Source organism: Drosophila erecta, unplaced genomic scaffold (genome assembly GCF_003286155.1).
Source record: "Drosophila erecta strain 14021-0224.00,06,07 unplaced genomic scaffold, DereRS2 tig00000021-arrow-pilon, whole genome shotgun sequence".
Lineage (NCBI taxonomy): Eukaryota > Metazoa > Arthropoda > Insecta > Diptera > Drosophilidae > Drosophila > Drosophila erecta.
In genome coordinates, this window is record NW_020825198.1 from 13,850,102 (window position 1) to 13,873,115 (window position 23,014).

The 23,014-nt window shown below is 43.6% G+C and overlaps 1 protein-coding gene across 8 annotated transcripts in view; it reads right to left on the reverse strand.

The window, feature by feature from the left end:
* Window positions 1–23,014, reverse strand: part of LOC6545567 (CUGBP Elav-like family member 4) — a 127,473-nt gene that overhangs the window by 42,758 nt on the left and 61,701 nt on the right. For 5 of the 8 annotated variants that reach the window (XM_015157660.2, XM_001972635.3, XM_015157650.2 and 2 more), the window contains one exon: window positions 17,623–17,757. The exons of the other annotated variants lie outside the window; for them this stretch is intronic. In XM_015157660.2, coding sequence (XP_015013146.1) covers window positions 17,623–17,757 — 135 coding nt within the window. The remainder of the gene's footprint in view (window positions 1–17,622; window positions 17,758–23,014) is intronic. 8 annotated transcript variants of the gene reach the window in all.

A 23,014-nucleotide genomic window follows, 5' to 3' on the forward strand; every position in this document is an offset into this window, starting at 1 on the left:
AATACACAGAAATCTTACACTTTTTGAACCCAAAGGGTCTGATTTCTGGCAAGCCAGGATAAAATCTGTATGTGTGCAAACTCTCCGCCGCTTAACCCCGCCGCCAAGGAATTAATTAAGGCCTAGCTTAACCCTTGCTCTGCGGCTCCTCATCTGTTGTTTCTGTGTTTCTGTGCTGCTGTGCTGCACGCAAAACATCAACAATGCTGAAAATTAAGACCCTCCAGCTGGGAAAGCCTCTCGGGGGTTGGGCATGCCCGGTCTGTAAATTCAGGAAACCCTGCAAAATGTCTAATTCCCGAACCCTCACCGCGTCGAGGGTTCGGACAGGATGGGTGTCCAAATTGCGGCTTGGGCTGTTGCTGTTGCCTTTTGTAGTTGACGCTATTCCAAAGGGGCGTGATTGGGTTGGGGGCAGGGGCGCGGAAAAACAAATCCCGCCTAAAACCATGCAACATGCGAGCTGACAAGCCGAAAGGCAGACAAGCACAAATTTCGCGTGCAAACAACGCGAAGAGCAACAGCGACCAAAATGGAAAAAATAAAAAAAAATGGGAGGAGGGGGGCTGTAAGGGAAAATTCCCTTTTATTCGCCTTGTTGCAAATGTACAAAAAATAAAGTGTAAAAAATTCAAGTGGATTTTTGTTCGGCCCGACTCGTCGCGACTCTTGTGTATTTTATGTTTTGTGTGTTGAAGTGACAACAAAATCCAGAATTTTCCCCGGGACATGGGCGGGGATTTTTCGGGGCAGGGGGCGATGGAACGGCAGGACACAAGAGTGCAAATCAGCGCTGCTAAGCAATAAAAAATAAAATATTTTGTTGCCAGTTAATCCACACAGCTGAAACGCAAAAGAATAACGCAAGGAAAAAAAAGAAAAGAAAAGAATACAACAAGTTAAAAAAACAAGGCAATTGCTAAGCATTTTTGTAAACTTAAATCAAAGTTGATTCTCCTTTTTACATTTTTTGCCCCATTTCTGTGTCCTTTTTTGTTTCCTTTGTATCTGTTTTGTTTTTTCGGTATATATTTTTGGGATGGCTTGTTTCGCCCCATGTGAAATGTATTTTTCTTGGCATAACTTTTGTGAAAAGCAAACTTTGCTTGGGGGGTGCAGACTTAAAATGTTCGAACACCTCTAACAAGAGAGACCCAGAAAGATATCGGGAAAAGCTTTATAAATGTTTCCATTGTCCCATCACTTGGCTGCTCGCAAGTGCGTAAGTTCTATATCTCATTTCGTATTTATGGAAAAGTTTCAATCTACCAAACTTGGACATTCATTAGCATCTTGAGCAAACAGTGTGGGTTCCTCGTCAGCCGGCTAATTGTGTGTCTTTGACTGAAGTTCGACTCCTATCTAAGTTGACTTTCTCGGGAACCATTTGATTATTTACCCTTTGCAGGCGGTCGCTTAACATTACGGATAATTGTCAAACTTGGAGTCATTATATTAATTAAAAGCAAATTAGTCAGCGAAAGAGGTGAGTCAGACGGAGGATGGCCAAGTCCAAATCCGAACTCATCGCAGTTCCTCGACTTGGCTTTGATGTAGATAAGGAGAGGGGAGTGGTAAGGGAAGGGAAATTGAATCTACATACAAATCCAGTCAACGGACAACACTTTTAACAATTAGTGCAGGACGACAGGTTGCAGGACAACACACTCTCTCACCTCCTTTCATTCCCTGCAAGAGCCAACAAAGTGCAACGCCCTAATTACTTAACGGCCAGGAGAAGGCAGGCTGTAGATGATTCCTTGATTCTCAGCAATTAGTTGAAATTAAAATGTGAGCAAGTGCGCCAAGTTTTTAGCGTCTTGTGCAACTTCCGGTGAAGCGTGAAATGACGCAGCTGCAGGATCCGAGGATCCCAGCCTAATGACACTTTTTAATCAAATATGCTAATGCTAATGCGAAAGTTGTGTTGTCATTAAAATCATAGTGATGCAAAGTTGGCGTCTGTCTTTATTCTGGCACGTCTCTTTAAGCTTCTGTTTTAATGTTTTAATCACCAGCATTCAGTTGCCCTATGATTGAATTTATCATGATGCGGAGTGCCGTAGTTCACCTATAACCTATGCCATACTTTTCCATCTGGTTGACCCTAATGGGTCAAGCTTTGGCTACCCCAAAAAAAAGGGGAATTGCTGCGACAATTGAGTTGAACGAGATTTCGGGGCAACACATGCGATTAAATTTATGGGAGGGAAGCTTCATGCTCGGCCACAACTTGCACATTTGCAATACAAATTTGCAATGTCATTAATGTATGGGAAACCCCAGTGCTGGACAACCCTGCTCACCAAAAAGAAAAAAAAAAGGATGCCTTGCCATGAAAAATCGCCGCCGGTCAAACACGTAACCAAATTGTGCAGAGCAGCGGCGGCAGGAGGAGGTGCAGCATGTGGAGCAGTAGCAGCAGGGCCAGGAGCGATGGCAGCAGGACATCAGGACTGCAGAAGCAGCAGCTACAGCAGGAAACAAGGATAACGAGCGTGTTGAGGCCCCACCCCCCCCATTTCATACCCCCTCCAAATGGGGTTTTGGTCGATATGTTGGCCTTGTCGGTCGCCGTCGCCGTCGCCGGGAGGGGCTGGCTCATGTTATGGCCGGGCTAGGCCAGCCAGCCAGTATGCCTCCTGATGTTGCCGGCTGCACTGCCACTGCTGCATGGGACAAGTATTTTAAAATCCAATTAAAAACGCCCTAGTGGGATTTTTCAATCGCTGCCGACCAGGATGAGAGAGAAAGGACTGCCAAGGCAGCTGGACAGGCATCAGCATCAGCAACAAAGTTGCATTAAGCGCGCGACATTCGCTTGCCACCGGTCGCGTCATAGTCATTTGTTGGTAGTATGGCTGGATGGGAGGATGGTTGGATGGCAGGATGGTTGGATGGCGGGATGGCGGGATGGCGGGATTGCCATGGATGGCATTGAGGTGGAGTTGGTCGATGGTCCCAGGACCTCGTTGATGGCCATTGCATGTTTGCCTCTTGGGCGCAAAAGCGTAGCATGAATCTTGTTAGCCAACGTTTACGCTTATTATGCGATGGCAAGGCTATCGAATTTGTTTGATGCATGTGCAGGAGCTCCTACTTCTCTGCCACTGGCTGCAAAAACAAGGCAGTGAGTGCACTGGGGCTTGGATGTGAAATGTGTGATATGAGGAATATCTGGGAAGCTGGAAAGCTGGGAAGCAAATTGCATTTGCGGCATGACACTCACAGTTGAATGCACCTCGGGAGATGGCAGAAGAAATCAAATAAACTCATCCAAATGCAACATATGATGTCCGGCCAGGTAGCTAATGTCGTTTCAAACTATTTGCGCAGAGTCCGAGGAGCATGGCATGGCCTTCGTATATCCAAAAACTTTGACCAGCATGTCTAATCAAATCTGTCGCTGGCAGAACTTATCAATATGGCCATTGGCCAACTACGAGCTGCAAAATACAAACACACAACTGTGACCAGTTGACCAGTTGACCAGTCACCCAGCTGGATGAAATTGAACTCTGCCAGGCATGAGAGGCCCCAGCACTTTGCATACAAATCATATAGACTTTTTGGAGTGTATCCCAGGACACACACTCTAATACTGGCACCAACACGTACTCTGAATGCCCAATGGGACCATTATTCTTGATTTTGGCCCAAAAAAAAGGCCAGTCAGGGGTGGTGGGTAAAACTTTCGACTACCTTTTGCCAGTTGATAAACAACAAAACTTTCGGCCCGCCAGGCTAGAGGCATTTTAAGGATTTGCAACTTCAGTAAATAACATTCGAGGCCGCACTCTCTTCACATGCGAACTCATGGAGCATTGGATTTGGTCGAAATTTCGTATGCAAAATAGTAGCTCCCCATACGTGTAATGTGATATATTTTTTACCGAACATTCGTCTGAGATGTGGGACGGGCACTGCAGTCGAAATTAAATAAAAATCAGTGCCCTGAGTGAGCTCAAATTGCAATTTCATAAGCAATTTGCCACTGGACAACTTACATCCTTCTGTCTTGTGACTGGATTCGGTCACTTTTTTTCGTAAACCTCGTAGAAAATGTAAGCAAAAAGGTCATATGAAAATTCATTTCAAGAGGACACAAATTTGGGGCTAACATTTAATAGATGAGAGTGAATCGACCCATGGATGCAGGGTCTGAAAATGCTGACATTTTTATAGCTCCGTCGAGAGTTGGCTGGAAATTATGCTCCCTCTCGCTCTATCGCCGTGCGGGTGTGTGTGTGTGTGTGGCTGGGTGGGTGTGCGTTTGACACACAATAAACACCAATTAAGAAAATAATATTTTTTGTACACACACAAGCAAACAAATGTCTCTGGCAATTTGAAAAGCCAACGCCAAAGCGTTCGTCTCTAGTCCTGTACAAGTGCTGTGCAAATAATGCACAAAAGTATGCTACAAAATGCGAACAACAAACAAGCGAGCAACACCACAAACACAGCAGCAGCTACGATCCGAAAGCGAGCGAGCCGAGGAAAACCTATAACAAAAGCTGAAATATTATTGCTTTCGGACCAAAAACTTCTTCGTTTCAGTGGAATCGCAGCAGCCAACCCCCACCATTTTACAGTGGATCGGGTCTCTGGGCCTGAAGTCCGAGCCAGCTTGTTATAAGGCATGTTGACAAGCCTCTTTAACAAATGACACCAACAGACGAAGAAGCAGCCATCCTCGGCAGGACAAGCCAAATAGTCAGGATTCACTTCGTCCTTCGCGCCCTTCCATGCGCCCTTGGTTTTGTGTAACATTTGTTGGGCGCTGCCGAAAAATGTTGCTGTTCTTGTTGCTGCAACTTGCTGTCTTGTCAGCTTGCCCTTCTGCTATTTGCTGTTATTTACTATTTTGCCCGTCCCTTTGCCAAAGGTCCAAGGAGTCGAATATTCTTAGCATACCAAACGGACCCATGTCAAAAGGGAACACTCTAACATCAGTGGAATGTGGCCCAGAAGTTGGCTTAGTTTGGGGCATGAGGCTGTGCCTAAAAGCGATTGTCTCTGTTTCCAATTCAATTACTTTTAGCATCAAACCATTGGCTATTGCCCGCAAATTCCACTTTAAACTCGTTATAAATGGGGCTGTGGATGGTGGTATGCTGGTTGAAGGGAAATCAGAGAAAAACGTGCCATTAACCGACTAAATAAACTGCACCGTCAAAGATTTAAAGCGCTGCCCTCCCTCGGCAGGCAGGGGAAAAACCAAAGTAATTTCAGGTCCTGAAAAACTGTTGCCAGCGCTCAGCGAACCACAAACAAGGTAAATGCTTCTGCAACGCTAACAGCAACAGCAACAGCAACACGAAACTGCTGGCAGAAATCGGAGTCGGGAGCTGCAAGGATCAGGTCAGGGGAGGGGCTCAGTAACCGCAACATAATAATTATGCAACAGAAACCGCAATGCATGCGGGGCAGGCGACGCCAAAAGCCACTCCCTCCACCCCCCACCCCACACCCCACACCACACCACTCGACGCCCCACTTTTCTGGCCAGATTTGGGAGGGAAATTGTTTTGCCAGGCGAAAGTGTGAACAAAAAGCTGTTGCGTGTGCTGCAAAAGGCAACGGAGCGGGGGCAAAAAATACATAAAAACATACAAAACAACAAGCCAACGCAACAACGTCAAACCGCAAAGTCAAATGCAACTAAAACCGCAGCACAGTTTGGGGCGCCGAGGTTTTCACAGAGCTGAAAGGGGGAAAAAAATGGGAACTTTAATCTCTGGCAGGACCACTCTTCCGCAGCAAACTAGTTTGCCCATCAAGTGAGCTGATGTCCTGCACCTTTATTGTTTTCAGCATTTATTCCGCTACATTTCATGCCGTATCCTTTGGCGATTTATGCGCCCACTTATTTAGCCGGAGAACACGAAACAAATTCGAGAAATGGGGGCTCGGCATAAAGCCGCATAACTTAATAGCGACTCGCTTCATTTGAACTTTATTGCTGACTGTGCTTGGCTCGGTGGGCATGGGGGAATATAAAAATAAAGACAGCCACGAATGGTCAGGTAGGGAAAATCAATTTTACCGGGCTTAGCCAGGACATCAAAGCGTAGGCAGGGCGGGCAGCCAGGACTCCAGGGCACAGAAACCCAGGTCCAGTTTAGCCTGGACAGGTAGGTTAAGCCTAATAAACTGCGCCGTCCAAAAGCAAGCTAGAAATTTATTTTTGTTTTCTCAGCGGGGCAGAAAGGAAGAGAAGCTAATTGTATTGCGCCCTGGAATTTGATTGCATGGATTTGGACATGATTGAAAAGGTCCCAGTCCAGACCAGACCAGCCCAGACCAGCCCAGGTTACCATCTGGACACTGTAAGTGCATAAATTGTGCGCCAAGTCGCGCCCATTATTCATTTTTAATGCGACCGAGACGTAGACACAGCCACAACAATTTGGCCACATGTAAGCACAGGCAAGTTGGCCATAATTGCCCCGAAGTTGCGTCCAAACTGGCGGAAGACGCAAGACACCAACTGCACTTGGGACCCCGGGGAAGCCAGGTATCCCGGCATCATTAAAATGAGTTAGCGTCCTGGACGAAGGATGCGAGGAGTCTGCGCTCGAAATTGAGACGGTGACCGAGACGGAGACGCAGACTTAGACAGACCTCGACCTTACCTTTTGGGTGCAATTTGCGGCGGCAGTGGCAGTGGCAGCAATTTAGCCATGGGGTAGATTAACATTAAGCTGCCGCCGGGGCAAGATGCACTTGCAGCACTTGCAACTCGCAACTCGCAACTTGCAACTCGCGGCTTTGTGTGCGGTTCGAAATTTATTTAATTAACCGGAAATTTTGTAACCAGAAGTGCCTTAGCTTCGGGATTCCTTGTAGAAATGGGATTTACTGGCCAATTCTCTTATTGCATCCTTGAGGCCATAAACAGGAAACAACAGCCACTTCAGTTCCAGCTTCTTACTATACCTTTAGGTATGGAAAAACTTATGAAAGAAAAGGAGCATAAATCCCCTAAAATAATATTGTAAATTGCTCAAATTGAACAAGATTTTCAATTGCATTACGCAAAAATCTGTGAAGCATTTCATTTTCAATTGTTGTTATGGATGGGAGGGAGCAGCCATGGCTTGTCTGTATAAATTCATATTCCGTATCTGTGTATGCATAATGGAAGCTCAGATTCGTGCTCTCTGATGTGGCAAACAAAACGTGCCGCTTGCAAAATTGTACAACAACCAATTAAAATGCATAACTCGATTTAAAGTTTACATAACATTTTGCTAAATTACAGGTTCGTCCCAGGCATTCTGGCTTATATAAGTGGCCTGAATCCTTCCCTTCGTCCCGATTGACGGTTCACTTTGCAAGGGGCTTACAATGTCTGTCGCTTGTTGCTGTTGCTGCTGCTGCTGCTGCTGATGTTGCTGCTGCTGTTGCTGTTGCCCCGGCAACATGCAATTAAAAGCGATATTGAATTTTGTTACGCTCTGCGCTCGAGTGTGCGATTTGCAGTGGTAGTGGTAGTGGAAAGGCTGTGGGAGTGGCCTTGTTGCTCTGCGGCTCTTATTTAATTTGAGTCGGGCGAAAACATATATTTTGTTATGTGATTGGCATAACTTATACAATGCCATCGGCTTAAAACCACGCTTTGAATAATATTCTGTGCAGTGGAAATATACCCATCCGACTGATTTACGTGAGCTTGGTTTTTGCCTGATTCCCTGATTCCAATTACCAGCTATAAACTGCCTTGTTTTTCCATTTTTCGCCTCACTTGTTGTCGGCCACGGCTGGCAAATCGCCGCTGAACCCTAATATATGGCTATTATGGCATACAGTACTTTGGGCCACGAGCCATCGCCATGGCAACGGTAGGTGAACTAGAGGCCAAAGGGGCATTATAAATCTTCATTGTTGTGGGGGCAGTCCAGCAAAGTAGCCCAGCTCGACTTTTTCCAACCGTATTTGTGCACTCAGCAGATCGTTTTCAGAGCTAGTTCCAGAATTTTCCCTAAACACTTAGTTCTTTAAGAAGATTTCATTTAAGGCCAATTTAATTTCACAGGACAAATATTAAAAACTATAACTTCAGAGGACAAGTGAAGCTATGACCCTTTAGATTTATGGTATACCTGTTTAGTTAAGAAATGTAAAACAATTTAGTCCACAATTTTGTTTTGGGGCGACTTTTCTTCGAGTGTGTGCGTTGCTAAAAGCAACATCAATTTGCATGAATTGTGTGGTTGTGTGCGTGTGTATATGTAATTACAAAAACACACGGAGCGAAGCTGAGTACGTGCAAATCTGACCAAAAATTTAAATTGAAGCTAACATTTTTGCCAAATGCTGTTGCCAGCAACGATGCTGGCAATGATGATGATGATGATGTATGTATGCAGCCCACCAACATACCCACATTTTCCACCCACTTCCATCGGCCCCAGGCCATAGGAAATATGGTCGAACCGAGGCCTAACTCCTTTTACCACTTTCCCCCAATGCCACTGTCCACTTTCCACTTTCCACTTTCCATACGATCTCTCTGCAGGCCGTTTTGTGAAAACAAGTATATCGAATTTTAATTACATTTGCTTCATCTGTGGGTGTATGTGTTATTTGCTTTTTGCGCCAAACAGCCGACACGGAAATGTGATTTTTGATTGAGTGCCGACCAAACAGTGGCAAAAGCTATGGGGGAAATCAGAGAGAGGACGAGTTAAGAACGCCTTGAGCTTTCACTTCAAAAAATATACACAAACGAAGGAAATTTGTCTTTTGTAATGTTATGTACACGAATTGTAAAGAAAACATTTACAGCACTTAGTGCTGATAGTATAGAAAGTCAGATTTCCAAGTTACCTACCAAAGTGGTTAGCCGAAATAGCCAGAAAATGGTGGAAAGTAGTCATTATATTATGCAAAAATCTGTAAAGGCCCACCACACGTGTTCGAACTTCGAATATCACTGCAGTTTCTCCTCATTATTATTCATTGTTGCCTGTCAATTTGATACTCGTCTCTTTTTGTGGTTAACATCGATACAGAGGATTTCTCATTTTAATAGAGCAGCCTCTGCGGTGAATAAATACATATTCTGCGGTAACTGACCAATTTTAACATCTTAGAAATATTCTTTGAGTGAATTTCGGGTTAAGCTGCAAGGGAAAACCAGACGCACTTACCTAAAACAAAGTATAGGAAAAATCGCAGGGTGTGGGAAAGTGAAGGATAAATTCAAGAAACTCTGAAGAGGCAAATTTTGAAATCTCTCTCGACTCACTTGCTGAATTATGAGTTACCATGCTTATGACTACCTAACCTATTCCTAGAATTCAGGACCTAAGCCCGTATCCCCCGAGCATCCTGTCGACACTTGACGCATCCTAGCAACCCACAAGCAAAACAGGCTCAGCTCCCAGTGTCGGTTTTATATTATTTTATTATTTTGTGTGCCCTGGGAGCTTTGAAAAAGGATAGCAAAATGCCAGGCAGCCAGGGTATCTGGTATCCAGGCGGCCTAAAACGTTTCCATTTTCATTAAATGCCTTCGCGGCTCGACTGGAGCTGCCTTGCCAAGTTTCCTGTTACGGAGAGCGAGGAGCCAGGAGCCAGGAGGCTGAAAAGGATATTGTCTAACAACAAAAGCGGAATAAATTAATTTAGCTCATGTCTTGGCCCCGGCAATGAGCTAGAAAATGAGCTGCAGAATATGTATGTGGCATACGGTTGGGCGCCTCGCCTCCTTATAACCTCCTGATAATAACAAAATATGTGCAACTGACAGGTGGCAGCAACATCAGCAGAAGGAGCACAAGGTGCAGGAGCAGCCATTAGGCTGGCTCCTTGTCGGAAATTTAATAAGTTCCAGGGCCAAGCTGAGTGGTGTCGGCGATATGGTGTGCTTATTAAAAATGTTAAAGCCTAGGGCAGCTGGGAAATGGAAACCCAAGGCGGATCTCCATAGATAAGCCAGCTAATGCGAAAGGAAACAAAAGTGAGCCCTCGCTTACATGGCCTTTATTGCATTAATTTTTCAATAATCCTCCGCAACTAAAACAAATATCTAAAGTGGCATATTTCATGGGTGATAGGACTAATCTTTTATTGATAGGGCCAAGCGCGCTCAACTGAGTTAATTAAATTTGCTGCTGAGGGTCCAGCTGCCGCTGCCGCTGCCGCTGGGACTCGTCTTGCCTTTAATAAGGACATCCACATCCTTATCCCAATCTCCAGTATACATCCCTGTGTACATCCTCATCAGCCACCTCCTTATATAAGTATGCCAGGAGCAACCCTTTTCACCAACTTCCCCCCGCTCCTTTGCCACTCGGCCCAAACTTTGTGCTTAATGCTTAGCCGAAACTTTTTTGACATTTTTATTGACAAGAATCCAGGAACCCCAAAAGAAGCGCCAACCACGGGCTTCCCCTCTCCGTGCGGCTTGTACAACAACATTTTTTGCTCTCCTGGGCTGCGGCAAAGTTTTGTCTGGGCTCCAACGGTCTCCTGTGCCCGTGTGTTGCGGTCAAATCTAATTTCCGCAGCTTTTACTACTTTATTAAACTATTACAACTAAAGCCAGCCCGGCCCAGTCCTGTTCGTCCTGTTAGTCCTGCCAGCCAGCTGGCAATGGCGACGCCAATGGCAATGGCGATGGGTATTAAAAAAGTTATGTTCTGACGTATATGTCGGTGTGGGAGTGGGTGTGTGTGTGCTCGTGTGTGTGTGTGTGTGTGTGGGTGGGCCACGAAATGTGTTAATAAAGCACACTTGCCACCAACATGGCCACATAATGAAACGAAATTGCGGGAGGCAGGCAATATAGCTGCTGCATGGAACTGGGTGTGGCACAGAGCCGAATATTGAATAGAATATTCAGAAATGATACTTTTAGAGCAATATCACTTTCATTACCTTATCAATGATGTAATTGATATTTACAAAGGCAAAATAATGGCAATTTTACAATGCGAGAATTATATTTTGTCTAATCAATCAACCAAATTGTGGCAGACAACCATGATTATTGCTACTGAACTTATACCCGTCACTCGTAGAGTAAAAGGGTATACTAGATTCGTTCAAAAGTAAAAGTTAAAAGTAAACTCCATAACTCAACATATCATAATCGGATTTTGAAGTGGCATACCTCTAAATGTTTCTGGCGCAATGCTCTAAAAAACTGCATTCAAATTTAGAAATATATATATTTTTTAATTTTTTTGTAAAATTTGTTGATTTGTGGAAATTTGACTTATGATGTTGTGGAAATTAAAAAAAATGTTCCAAGGCTGAAGTTCTAAGCTCCATAACTCAACTTATCTGAATCGGATTTTGAAGTGGCATACCCCTAAATGTTTCTGGCGCAATTCTCTAAAAGTCTGCATTAAAATTTGGAAAACGTTTTAAATTTCATTTGCTTGTGATCTTCCTTTATGGTGATCTTCCTTTCATAAGTCTACCAAAATTGATTATTGGGAATAATAATTTGTGAAGCAGACACACCAATGAATCCATGAATTTCGGCAGCTTGTTGAATGCCTAAGTTCATCGATTAAGAAAGATATATCCGTTATTTAGGATATATCCTCGAATAAACATTGCTTGGTAGGATATTGATGTGGTTACGGTATACATATCCATTGTTCCATTCCTTCAAAGCTGGCCAGCGTCTGGCATAAGTTGCTGGCACTTTGTGGTACTTTTATGACTCGTTGGCCCGGCTTGACGGCATCAAATTTCAGCCACTTCCTGCTCGGTTTCAGCCAGCTCCTTGGCCACGTTTAATTGCCCTGACCTTCGCATGTGTGTGCGTTTGGGGGTGTGTGAGTTGGTTGCATAGTTTCGGGCGTGTTGCATGTTAATTAGCATTAAGCAGGGCCAAGGAGCGGAACGGCTTTTCTAGTTGTATGTGATAAAAATTTATTGGACTTGGCTGGGGAGTGCTACCCGAAAAGCTTGCCCCACTTGCCTCACTTGCCTCACTTGCATATGAAACTTTGGCCATACTGCAATTAAATTTAAGCTGCATCACACATACACACATTTTTGGATCCGGAGAGGCTCTGGCTGAGGCTCAGGCTGAGCAACAAGGATCGGGAATCACAAAAGACTTGTGGCCATGGCGACTATACAACTACGACGACGGCAAAGTTTTGTTGGGTTTTCTGGTTTCGGTTTTTGGTCTAAGGACGCAAAAGTTCGCGTTTGTTTCGTCCACCACCCCCCCCCACTTGGTTTTTGATATGTATTTTAATTCCTTAGCCAGTGTGCCATTTTGCAGTCGTGGGAGTCCAGGACTTTTGGCTTGCCAGCGGCAATAGCAACAAGGATGACTGCGGCTTAAATGGCACTTATGAGCTTATGCCACAACTTACATTATTATTATTACTCCGATTTTTTCTTATGCTTGTATAAGCGCTGCTTCTTGGCACGCAATAAATAGTTATAGACTACGCCGGGCAGGGAGAGTTTTGTTTTAATAAAGGCGCATTAAGTGCAATGTTTTATGGGACCTTGGGGCCTGTGGGCGGAACATGTGGAGCTATAATTATGGCAACTTCAGTTAAATTGGATCTACGATTAGTGGATTCAACAGGATGAGTACTTTTGCCAGTCATCTAATCGTACCATCCCAAAAATCCCTTACAAAACAGCTTGAAGCAAAGTGAAACCGCACTATCCTTTAAAGACCAGTACACTGTCGATCCAATCAACTTCGTTTGAGCGGACAAAAACCAAAATCTCATCACAGTTTTAACCATTATTATAAAGAATCAAATAAAGCAAAGCTCTCGCATGTCATAAGCGTTAAATTCAATTTGAGTTTTACAACGCAGCGCGCGGTTCGGTTGGGGCTTTTGTTCGGGTTTGTTTGACAGTTTTTGCAGCGCACTCAATCAGCACTTGTTAGAACTTTTTAGTGTGCTGTAAAATAAACATGAGTATAGAGCTGAAATGAAATGAAATTTAATAAATGCAGTGCGCCAGTGGGTGGGGGAGTGTACATACATATATGTTGATGTGGGCGGTTGGGCTGAAACAGGAGGAGAGCAAAGCGACAGGCAGCATGACATGCACTTCATAAAACTTTGCTCATATAAATTGAAATTGAAATGAAATGATGATGCCGGAGCTGCCACGTTGATATATGTGGATGTGAAAGTGGATGTGGATGGGAATGTGAATGTGAATGCGAGTGTGAGCAAGTGAGAGTTGACAACCGGCGGAAGCTTCCTTCTCCTTCTCCGCCTCCCCCTTCTCACCCCACCATCGCACAATATCTGGCTGTAAAAATTTGTTGGCCAAACAACAAGTGGAGCAGCCAAAGCAGCAAAAGCAGCAGCAACAGCCTGAAAAACAACTTAAACTGTCATTGCAAAGTTTGAGGCAAAGCCCCATGAGCCGGGGGATGGGGTATTAAAACTTTTCTCTGAGCAATTATGTGAAGGCTACTTAACTTTTTTTGCAGGCAATAAATTTGCTCTTTAAACTAAGACTCGACTTAAGCAGCTGACAAGGGGAACGAGGATGCATGCACCTGAGTCTGCTGCGACACAATTTTGTTGCACACTCGATTTCTTTTACTCCTTTTTAGGTTTTTCCTTGGAGGAGGGGACTGAGACTGAGTCCGGAGCCTTCCAACCAATCGTAGAATTTGCTAGAGCTATGTGCAGAAATTCAATTAGCCAGCCAAGCGTGGATGGTGGGGAAATGAAAGCAGTTTGCCACTTGGCATGCCAGGCAGTTTTGGGGAATGCTTTGAAATACACGCATGCACACTGCGATTCAGATACTCTCCCCATGCCTAGATACATTTGCTCGGTTGTGTGGTTGTGACAGGCCATCGGTGCTTCTACTACTGTGTGCTGCATGCTGCATGCTGCATGCTGCGTGCTGCTTGCTGCATGCTGCATTCTTGCCTCAATTACGCCGAAAATGTCACATTAATTATTGGCATTTATGGGGTTTGCGCCGCTTTTGATATGATAGACGACAATGCTGGCCAAAATTTGAAGTCTACTTTACGGCGCGCTATTGTTGTGTCCTCGAAAGTGCGCGTGTCTGTGTGTGTCAGCCGCACAGAGATTTATGTGTGTGTGCGCCATGTGCTTGTGTGATACGTATTAATTGGAATTTGTTTTTGTGTGTCAGCTGCAAGACGACTCGGAGGTCTCTTTGTTGGCTTTTGCGGCAATTAAAAGTTAATTTGACAAAGCGAGACATTTCGAATTAATTTCGAGTCTAAACGACGTTTTAATTCAATTTATGTTTTTGGCAGCACAACTTGACAATGCCATCAATTGAGTGGGTCGATTGACTCAAGGTCTCCGATGTGAAGGAGCCATTCAAAATGTGGGTAAGCAGAGTGCGTATTTATTCTTTAAATTAATTGACTGCTAAGGCAGCCTTGCCATTGCATTTGTGCCTCCATTCCCAATTACTTAATGACAGCTTCCAGTCGCAGTGATTAGGCCGAAAGCGCTTTAAGCCAAGTGGAGTGCTGCTGGCCCCGTTAGCTGGGCCCATTCAAAGTCAACTTATGCCAACCGTCTGTCAGCAACAGGAGCTGGAGTTCTCCACACTCATGCGGCTACTTATGCAAAATCCTTGACTCCGCCACTAGACGACACCCGACCCGTTTGCTGCTCATCTACACACGCACATGGGAGCTCTGATTACCGGCGGTCGGGGAGCGGTACAAAGGACAATGGAGCAGCGGGACAGAGGGACACCCGGTGCAGCGGAGCGGGACGGAACGGGACGGGGCGGCGGAGACACACAATTGTGTTGATTGCACAGATGACAAGACCTAGGACGAGATGACAACTTTGCTGCCTGCCAGCCTTGATGACAATGAAGTGCATGCATGAATATTCTAATCAAATGAGCCGCCAGCCTGTCCTGGCCCCAGTTCCCAGCTCCTTGCTCCTCGCTCCTCGCTTCCGCCTCTGTTCCTGCCATTGTCGAGCTGTAAAATTTTTCGCCTACGCCATCTGGCTACACAGGAAGAAACAAGAGCAAGGACAATGGTTTGTCCTATGGCATTCGACCAATTATGTAGGCTGTTATATTAATATGCTTTCATTATGGCAAGAATATAGGTTGCACATAAAAGTAAGTACTATTAAAAATTCCATTACTAAAATCATTGTTGCCAATTTCTAAGAAAAGAAGATATGTCCTTTGCGAAAGAGTCGAAAAGTGAAATTCGATATACTTAGATATGACGCGCCAAGTAGCTTATTGTTATTCGTAGGCATATAAAATGTTATTTCTGGGCAAACTTTTCGCTGAGTGCTGCACCACATGCTTTGTGTTTTGTGCAGGGCAAAAGTTTCAAAGTCAGCCCAAGTCCCCGGCCAGAAAAACCTTTCCTTTACCTCGTTTCATTTCATTCACTCACTGAAATCGAATTTGCATAATTTAACATGATGGTTGCGCTTATTCCTGTAGCCTGTCAGCCGCACAGACATCGCAGGAGCCGTAGGACTACGATGAGGAGTAGGGTTTATTATTGTTCGCCCTCCGATTCGACGTCACCGCATTTCGCTGCCACATGCATCATCATTTGCATACATTTGCAGTTCGCCCAGTCAGTCAATGTTCATTCCTCATTACCCCGCAACCACCACATATTTCCCACCCCGTCAGTCGATTTTCTTTGAATATAATTCGCCAGCGGAAAAGTGAAGGAAGTGGATGGAGCAGGAGTACATTGACGTTGATGGATTTTGGCACTTACACAGGCTAGCGCCTGTCACTTTCCTAACACCAAATGCGACTCCAAAAAAAAAAAAAAGGAAAAAAAGGAGCGGCTGACTCGGCTCCAGTTGAGCTGACTTTGAAGCGCATTTTAATGAAGAATGATATGTTGGCATCGCCGCAGCCGCAGAAGCCGCAATTTTCCAACCCCCAAGACCCCACGGCCCCCCAATTTACCACATCGACTGACAGTTTTCGCGGCTTTGCACGCAGCCACTGTCGAAGTTGAAGGGCGACGACATCAACAACAAGTTTTCCGGTTCAGCCGGAAGTGAAAAATATCAAAAAAGAGCTCGCGCACATAAATCGAAGAAAAATGAAAATTTGTATCAAATTATGTCGCTGCTTTGTCTTCGCTCCGAATGCCATTTTGTATGCGGCATGGCAAATAAATGTATGCGTGAAATATTTTACCTATTTCAAATTTGTGCAAATTTCAAGCATCAATTTGATTCGAAATTGATGGCTGTCGTGTTGTGGAGGCATTGGAAATCTCAGTAGCCCCAACCACTAAAAGAAATAAGCTAGAGAAAAATGCAAAAACAGACGAGTACACTAAAATAAACAGAAGCAAAAATAAATACCCCTCAGCATTGGTTTTCTATGCAAAGTGTCACATGGCCAATGTGCCACGCCCCCTTCCGACCGCTATCGCCGCCGCCTCTGCCTTTTCATGCATATCAAAATGGCAACAATAAACGCCAACAAAAGAACAACAATAACAAACATTAACATGGAAATACACACGCACACGAGGACGACAAAAGGGCGGCAGTCAAAAATGTTGCAAATGTAAGCAAAATAAAAATATATAACAAAGACACAATTACACTCACGGACCGAGTGTTTGCCAATGTATTTGTGTATTTGTCTGCCCGTGTGTGTGTGTGTGTGTATTTGTAAAACCAAAACTTTTGACATAATAAAATGGAATGTTATTGTTAAAAAAGTTACTTGCATATTAAAACAAACGAAACTTCCCACTGCCTCTATCTCTCTCATTTTTTTATTCCATCATTTGTTTGCCTTCTGCATGTGTGTGTGCGTGTGTATGTGTGTGTGCGCGTATTTTTACTTGCAAATGCCGCATACAAATGCAAATGGCCGGCGTGTGAAACGAGCAGCACTGCCAGAAGCAAACAACTTTAATTGAACTGTTTACCCGATTTTTATTTTATGCCACCTCAAGGCCCCCAATCGCTCCCAAAGTTGTGTAATTGTTATGGTTATGTTTGTGATGATTATTTGGCTCGTTGCACAGCTGCTCACATTTTCAAGAGGACATTATCATTATCGTAATACTGGATGCCCATTCTTTGGGCAATTCGAAGGTAAGAATATGGACTGCAGTTTTATACCATTTATAAAGGTATCTAAAAGTATGGAGCAATATATTTTATTGCCACAACTGGAATAATCAACAAAATCTTAACATTAAGCACCAAAAATTATAGAATGCTACAGATACCATGACGGCTACTTAATCATTAATAAAAATGCCTAAAGTATGCATTTAAAGTGGCTCGTCGGATATCAGCAACAAAGTATTGGACAGCTTTATTGGTGACTACGGAGAGAAATCACTACTCTTATCATGTTAAAATTGTATCATTTCCCATCACAAAACTTGCTATACGACACCAAAACGGCCGTGCTTTAATCTAAAATACTTCAAGCACGTCTAAACACAACCAAGCTAATGCCAAAAAGTAACGATCAACTGTATCTTAAGATTAATCATGTAACTGGGAAATACAACAGATAGCGAGCCGAACACGTTACGTATACTTGATATGAACAGAATCTTAGGTGGGGAAGATCGAATTGGACATAGCTGCAGATAGGTAATATATATAGGTAGAAACTTTGGATGGTACTCACCTTTGCTAGCACCGTCCGGCCCACGAAGTATGGTGCACTCCTCTATAGTGCCGAAGGGATGGAAGATTTGTCTAACATCGTCTTCGGTCTGTTGTTTGCTGAGCATGCCAACGAACAGCTTGCGATCTAAATGCTCTGTTTTGGTTTCGGGTTTGTTCATGTTTCATATGTCATGTCATGTGGTTCGATTGATCCGATAGATCCGATTGATTTTGATTGATTACGATTGATTTACGAATTTGATTGTTGCACCAAAAGAGACGGCAAAATGGACAAGTGGCAATGTTTTTGTATTTGGTTTTGTGGGCGGCAGTGTTCGATCGTGTTTGGTATTTGGTGTTCGGTGTGTGAAAATGATAAATTTTCAATCAAGAAGCCATAGCCAGAGAAAATTCGCAACAAATCATATTGAAATCCGAAAAATGAATACGGAAAAAATATATATCCTCGATCATAATGTGTTGGTGAGTCGTTTAAAAAGAGATGTAAATGCAACAGGGTTACACATTACGCAACATTTTTTTTGTAACGAGTAACGAACGCAGCAGGCACATTTACGTAATTGTTTTTTGTTTGGTAATTTTTTCAAAATTTCAACAGGCGCAAAATACCCAAAGAAAAGTAAAAGCAACAACATTTATTTAAGGAGAAATCGTTGGTGTTTGGGTGGATAGTTTGAGCACCAATAGAGCAAATACAATTACAACATTTATTAATGTGGTTAGGTATTTTTTTTGTTTTTTGTTGGGTGGGAAGAGGGAGTACAAATTTCGATTTATAAGCGGAACGAATTTTTTGTTGAAATTGTTGCATTAAGAAGGAAGAAATTTGGATGTGGAAAAAAAAACCGAATCAAATCAAAATCATAGGAATAAAACCACAAAAAGTGAAATTAGTTTTTGAAAATCATAAGAGAAGAATTGTCAGTTTTCCAATTTTGCCAATTTTGATGTATTTATTTTTTTTTTTTCGTTTCAATCATATTTATTTGATATAGAGCACGAACAAGTGTTACATAAAAAGGAAAGAAAAGAAGATAAAAATGGGTGATATTTAGTTAAAATTGTCGTACATTTTGTTTTTGGTTTAGCTTACAACTCTTACGAGAATTAAAATTATCTATTCATATACGTAATATATAAGTATGTATATTTATATGTATATATATTTAACAGACACACGCACACACAAGCAAACCGTCTCGCACACACTTACAAGCTGGCCACGCACAGAGCTACTGAGTTAAGGATAGACATTGAAAGGTAATTGAACACGCTAGCCACTACTTGAAAAAATAGTTGGTAAAATTACGGGCGAGCATGAGGAAATGTATGGCTTAAGAGTACTTAGAGTCTAGGTATATAAGGCTAGTAGTGGTGGTGGTGAGCGTTGGATGGTGGTGATCAGCGAGAGATTCTCTAAAATCTAATCAATATCTACTGGTAAATGGATAAGGTCGCACAAACGGCAGCTGTCGCACGACTGTCCGCCCTCTCGAATTCGTATTTTCACATTTTTCGCTTTCAAAAAGCGTATAATCTAGAGCCCAGCCAAGGACACCAAGGACTCGCACTCGCACTCGCACTCGCACTCGCACTGGGTATCATATCGAAAATTGAGCGTCACATAATTGGCAAAACACTTGCCACAGACAGCCGAGCCGGACCGCCCCAGCTGCTGTCGCGTTAAAGTGGCAAAAGCAATCGAAGTAGAAAATAACTAATACGACACGTTGGAGCCATGCACATGGCCTGCAGGCAATTGTCTTGTGTCCGGGTTAAGCCTAATGGCATTTGGGTTCCGTTTCGTCCTGCGCTGTCCTTCCTGCTCCTGCCGGCCCCTGCCTGCTCCTTACCATCCTTACCAGCCGGCCCAAGCACGTGCAATAAGCCAAACAACGCCCCTGGCATGCTAAACAACAACAACAACATCAACAGCAGTGAGAAGGGCAAAGGATGTTGGAAGCAGTAGAAGGGTTGGCTTAATAAAAATGTAAAGCACGTTGAAACGGAGGGCAGGACAAGGTAAAAATAGTGCAGCATATTTTGCGGCGCCTGCTGTTGTACATATGAAATGGCATAGTTCAACTGGCTGTTAACAGTTGCGGCCAAAAAAGGGCAAAAAAAAAAAAAGAAAAAAAAATAGAAAATGGGAGGCGGTGGGGCTAAGTAGAAGTGGTGGGTGGCAGGCAGGCAGGACAAAAGGATTTGCACAATGTTTAGCCTGGCGTTGCAGCAATTTTCTACAATTACCTGGGGCACAACGACACAGACCGGCAGGGATAAAATGCACACAGGGCTTTCAGTGATTCCCTTTTGGTTGTTCTCCTCCTATGCTCTTGCTCTTGCTTTTGCTTTTACTTTCCTTTTTTATTTCTTTTTTTCGGTCTCTGAGCTAAAGGAAAGAGCAGTGAAAATAATATTAAAGGCCATTAGGCTCATATAGACAAGTTAAGTGGCTCCTGGTCCGGGTCCTCGGTCCTGTGTGCTCGTTTCTCCTGATTCCCTGATTCCTTTGCTGGCCATGTGTGGCAGTTTTTAGATTTTATTTTTATGCCTGCACCGGCGAAAAGAAGTCATTAACGTGTCGTTGTCTTTGATGCCGCAACCAAAGTGAAAGGGGGTGTGCGGCGGTGACGGCGGCAGCGGCAAAAAGAAAGCCAAATTAAATTAGCTAACCACATGGCAACTTTTGTACATGTGCTCCGCCGGGAGAAGACGACAAGGACAGGCCACTAATTGTTGCACGTTATGTTTTTGCTTATCTTCCCAACCCAGATCCTGCATCCTTAATCCACCAACCACTTTCCAGTGGAAAACCCAGCTGCATCTTTCCGGGTTTTTGCCCGTCCTCCAGGGTAAAGTAATTGTATTTTAAGTCCTGGCCAAAGGTGAAAAAGCCAGTCGCGTCTATGAATAATACAAAAAATTGTGGAGACAGCGGCGCCAGAGGATAAATAAAGAAAAAAACTAAACACAAAGTCGCTGACAAAGCGAAAGTCAAAGCTCAAAGCTCATGTGTCCCTGAACTCCCTTCCAAACGTCTGTCCTTTCTGCCATTTTTTACTGTACCGCCTGGCTTCCTTTGAATGGCTGGCTGGCTGGCTGGGCACTGTTGCCAATTGACATGTAAATTGACGTTTAATGGCTGCTAATGAGCGTCTGAGGATTAGTTCTACTTCTCCCAGGTGAAGATGAGTGGACAGGTGGGGCCATTTGAATACCTGAAGACATCTGCCTGAGGAGGGGCAAGTGCATGGGGTTCTGTTGAATCAGGTGTGCGAATTGAGATGAATTTCTCTGCCAAATGGCTGACTTTGATGGGGGATTACTTTCAGCTCAATCTTGTGAACCCTTTGCTATCCCACTGCAGCTAATAAATCATTAAACAAACAAATAAATACTCCATTAATTTTCACAGCTTAGTCAACATTCTTAGAAGCAACTTGGCTCTGCAAATGAGGATGCTGCCGTAATGCGACCAATTCATATCTCAAAATGCTCTAATCTGATTACTCAAGATAGCTCAAAATGGTAAGTAAATATATTTAAGTTATTAATTATTTTGTGGGGATTTTCAAGCTTCTCGTTATAATTACAAAACTTTGTGAAAGGCGAGTGCCTCCTTGGAATAATATTTGCTTGCCAAAAACTGATTGAAAACGAAATCAACCCCCATTCACTCCCTTTATTCGGGATTTATGTGTTTGTATCTCTTCTGACCACGTTTAGTTTGCAATAAATTATTGAAATTGTAATTACTTAGGCAGGAAATGGGTAAATGAGCACCAAGTCGTATACTTAATGCTGCCAACTGGCTCTTCACGTTGATAGGCTCGATTTTGCCAGCAGCTTGTAATGAAAATTTAATTAGAAATATACTATATGTTTACGTTGATTAAAGCAGGCAGCACTTAGTGCCTAAGCCCAGAATAGTTTTTCATTTGCATTTTTCCACATTTTATTAGAGCCCTCCACTCGCTTTGATTGATGATGTGCCCTTTTTTCGGAGTGTGAGTGTAAGAGAGTGACTGACTGGTAAAAGCAAACTAATTAATATGTAATTAGTGACATTCATTTGACATGTAACGGGGCTAATGTAAAAATGTCCCGACTATCCTTCAGATTACAGTACGGCCATGGGTATCGGCGGGGTGGGAAATGCGACCCCCTCAAATGCTTGATTAAAATGTAAATGACTTCGCGCACAATCAATTCGAGCGCCATATGTTGCAGCCCAATCACTGGGATCAGATGTGGCAAATGTAATGTTTTGTGGCTGCCCCATCAATATCGCCGGCAATCGTTCTGGCCAAGTGTGCCTTCAGGCCGCTCCACAGGATGCCGTCGACATGCCAGTTTTATGGCACTCAGACAGGAAGTGCCAGACTCTGAAAGTCATCCCTGCTGCAGAGGTGTCAGTATTTATACAGCAAATAAGCTAAATGCTCCCTTTATGAGTCCCTCAGCTGCGGCTTCGTCGCCGGCAAACAGTTGGTGTCGTCGCCCCGACAATTGTGTGGCAATTGTCAAAAGTCTCCCCTCGTTTCTTGACGTTTAAATATGACTAGAGATAACTCAGCTGCCAAAAGGCTCTATGGTCTATGCTCTCTGCTCTTTGCGCCTTTGTTGCCATTGTGTCGTGAATCCTTTGGGCCTCCTTCCGGCGACTTTCAGCTTTTCGAGTTTATTTGTCAGCTGAAAATTCTTTCGTAATAAGCGTAAAACTCGACTATAGGCTGGGGACAAACTGGCGAAATTATACAAAATCCAAGCGAAAGCGGGCTCTAGACCTTAGCCAAAGTTAGAAGTAAATTAGTTATTAGCCTTGTAAGTAGTTCAAAAGTTAAGTCAGCTGACAGCTCAACTTGGGGTTGCTTCAGTTTCTTGGAATTCGAAATGGCTAAGAGCCGCCAAAATGCGCCTAATTGTTAATTAGTGTCAGCGTGAATTTGTGTGCGGCTGCAGTGCCAGACATTTTCATAGTCACATTTTTAGGCACAAAAGTTTTTGTTTGGCCAGGACCAAAAGTCAAAGGCAGACGGAGCGGAAGTAGGAAGGAGCCGGAAACTTTATCCTCGTGGCTGCGGTATTGAAGTGTTAATTAATATTGAAAGGGATAAACTTTTGTCTGACTTTCTGAGTGAAGCGAAGAAGGGACTGCAAGAATGCCATTTGAGCTTTCACCGGCAAAAAATATCTTTTACTTTAAAATTTAAAAAGGGTTGCTTTTACGCTGAATGCGATCATTTTAAGGGTAATTAAATGGCCATTTGAACTATGAAACGCTTCAGTATCAGTCGTATTTTAGCCGTGATTTTGAAACGTGCCTTTCCCTCTTCGGGACAGAAAACATTTGCATTCCATTTTGCAGCCGGTGATAAATTTGAGCT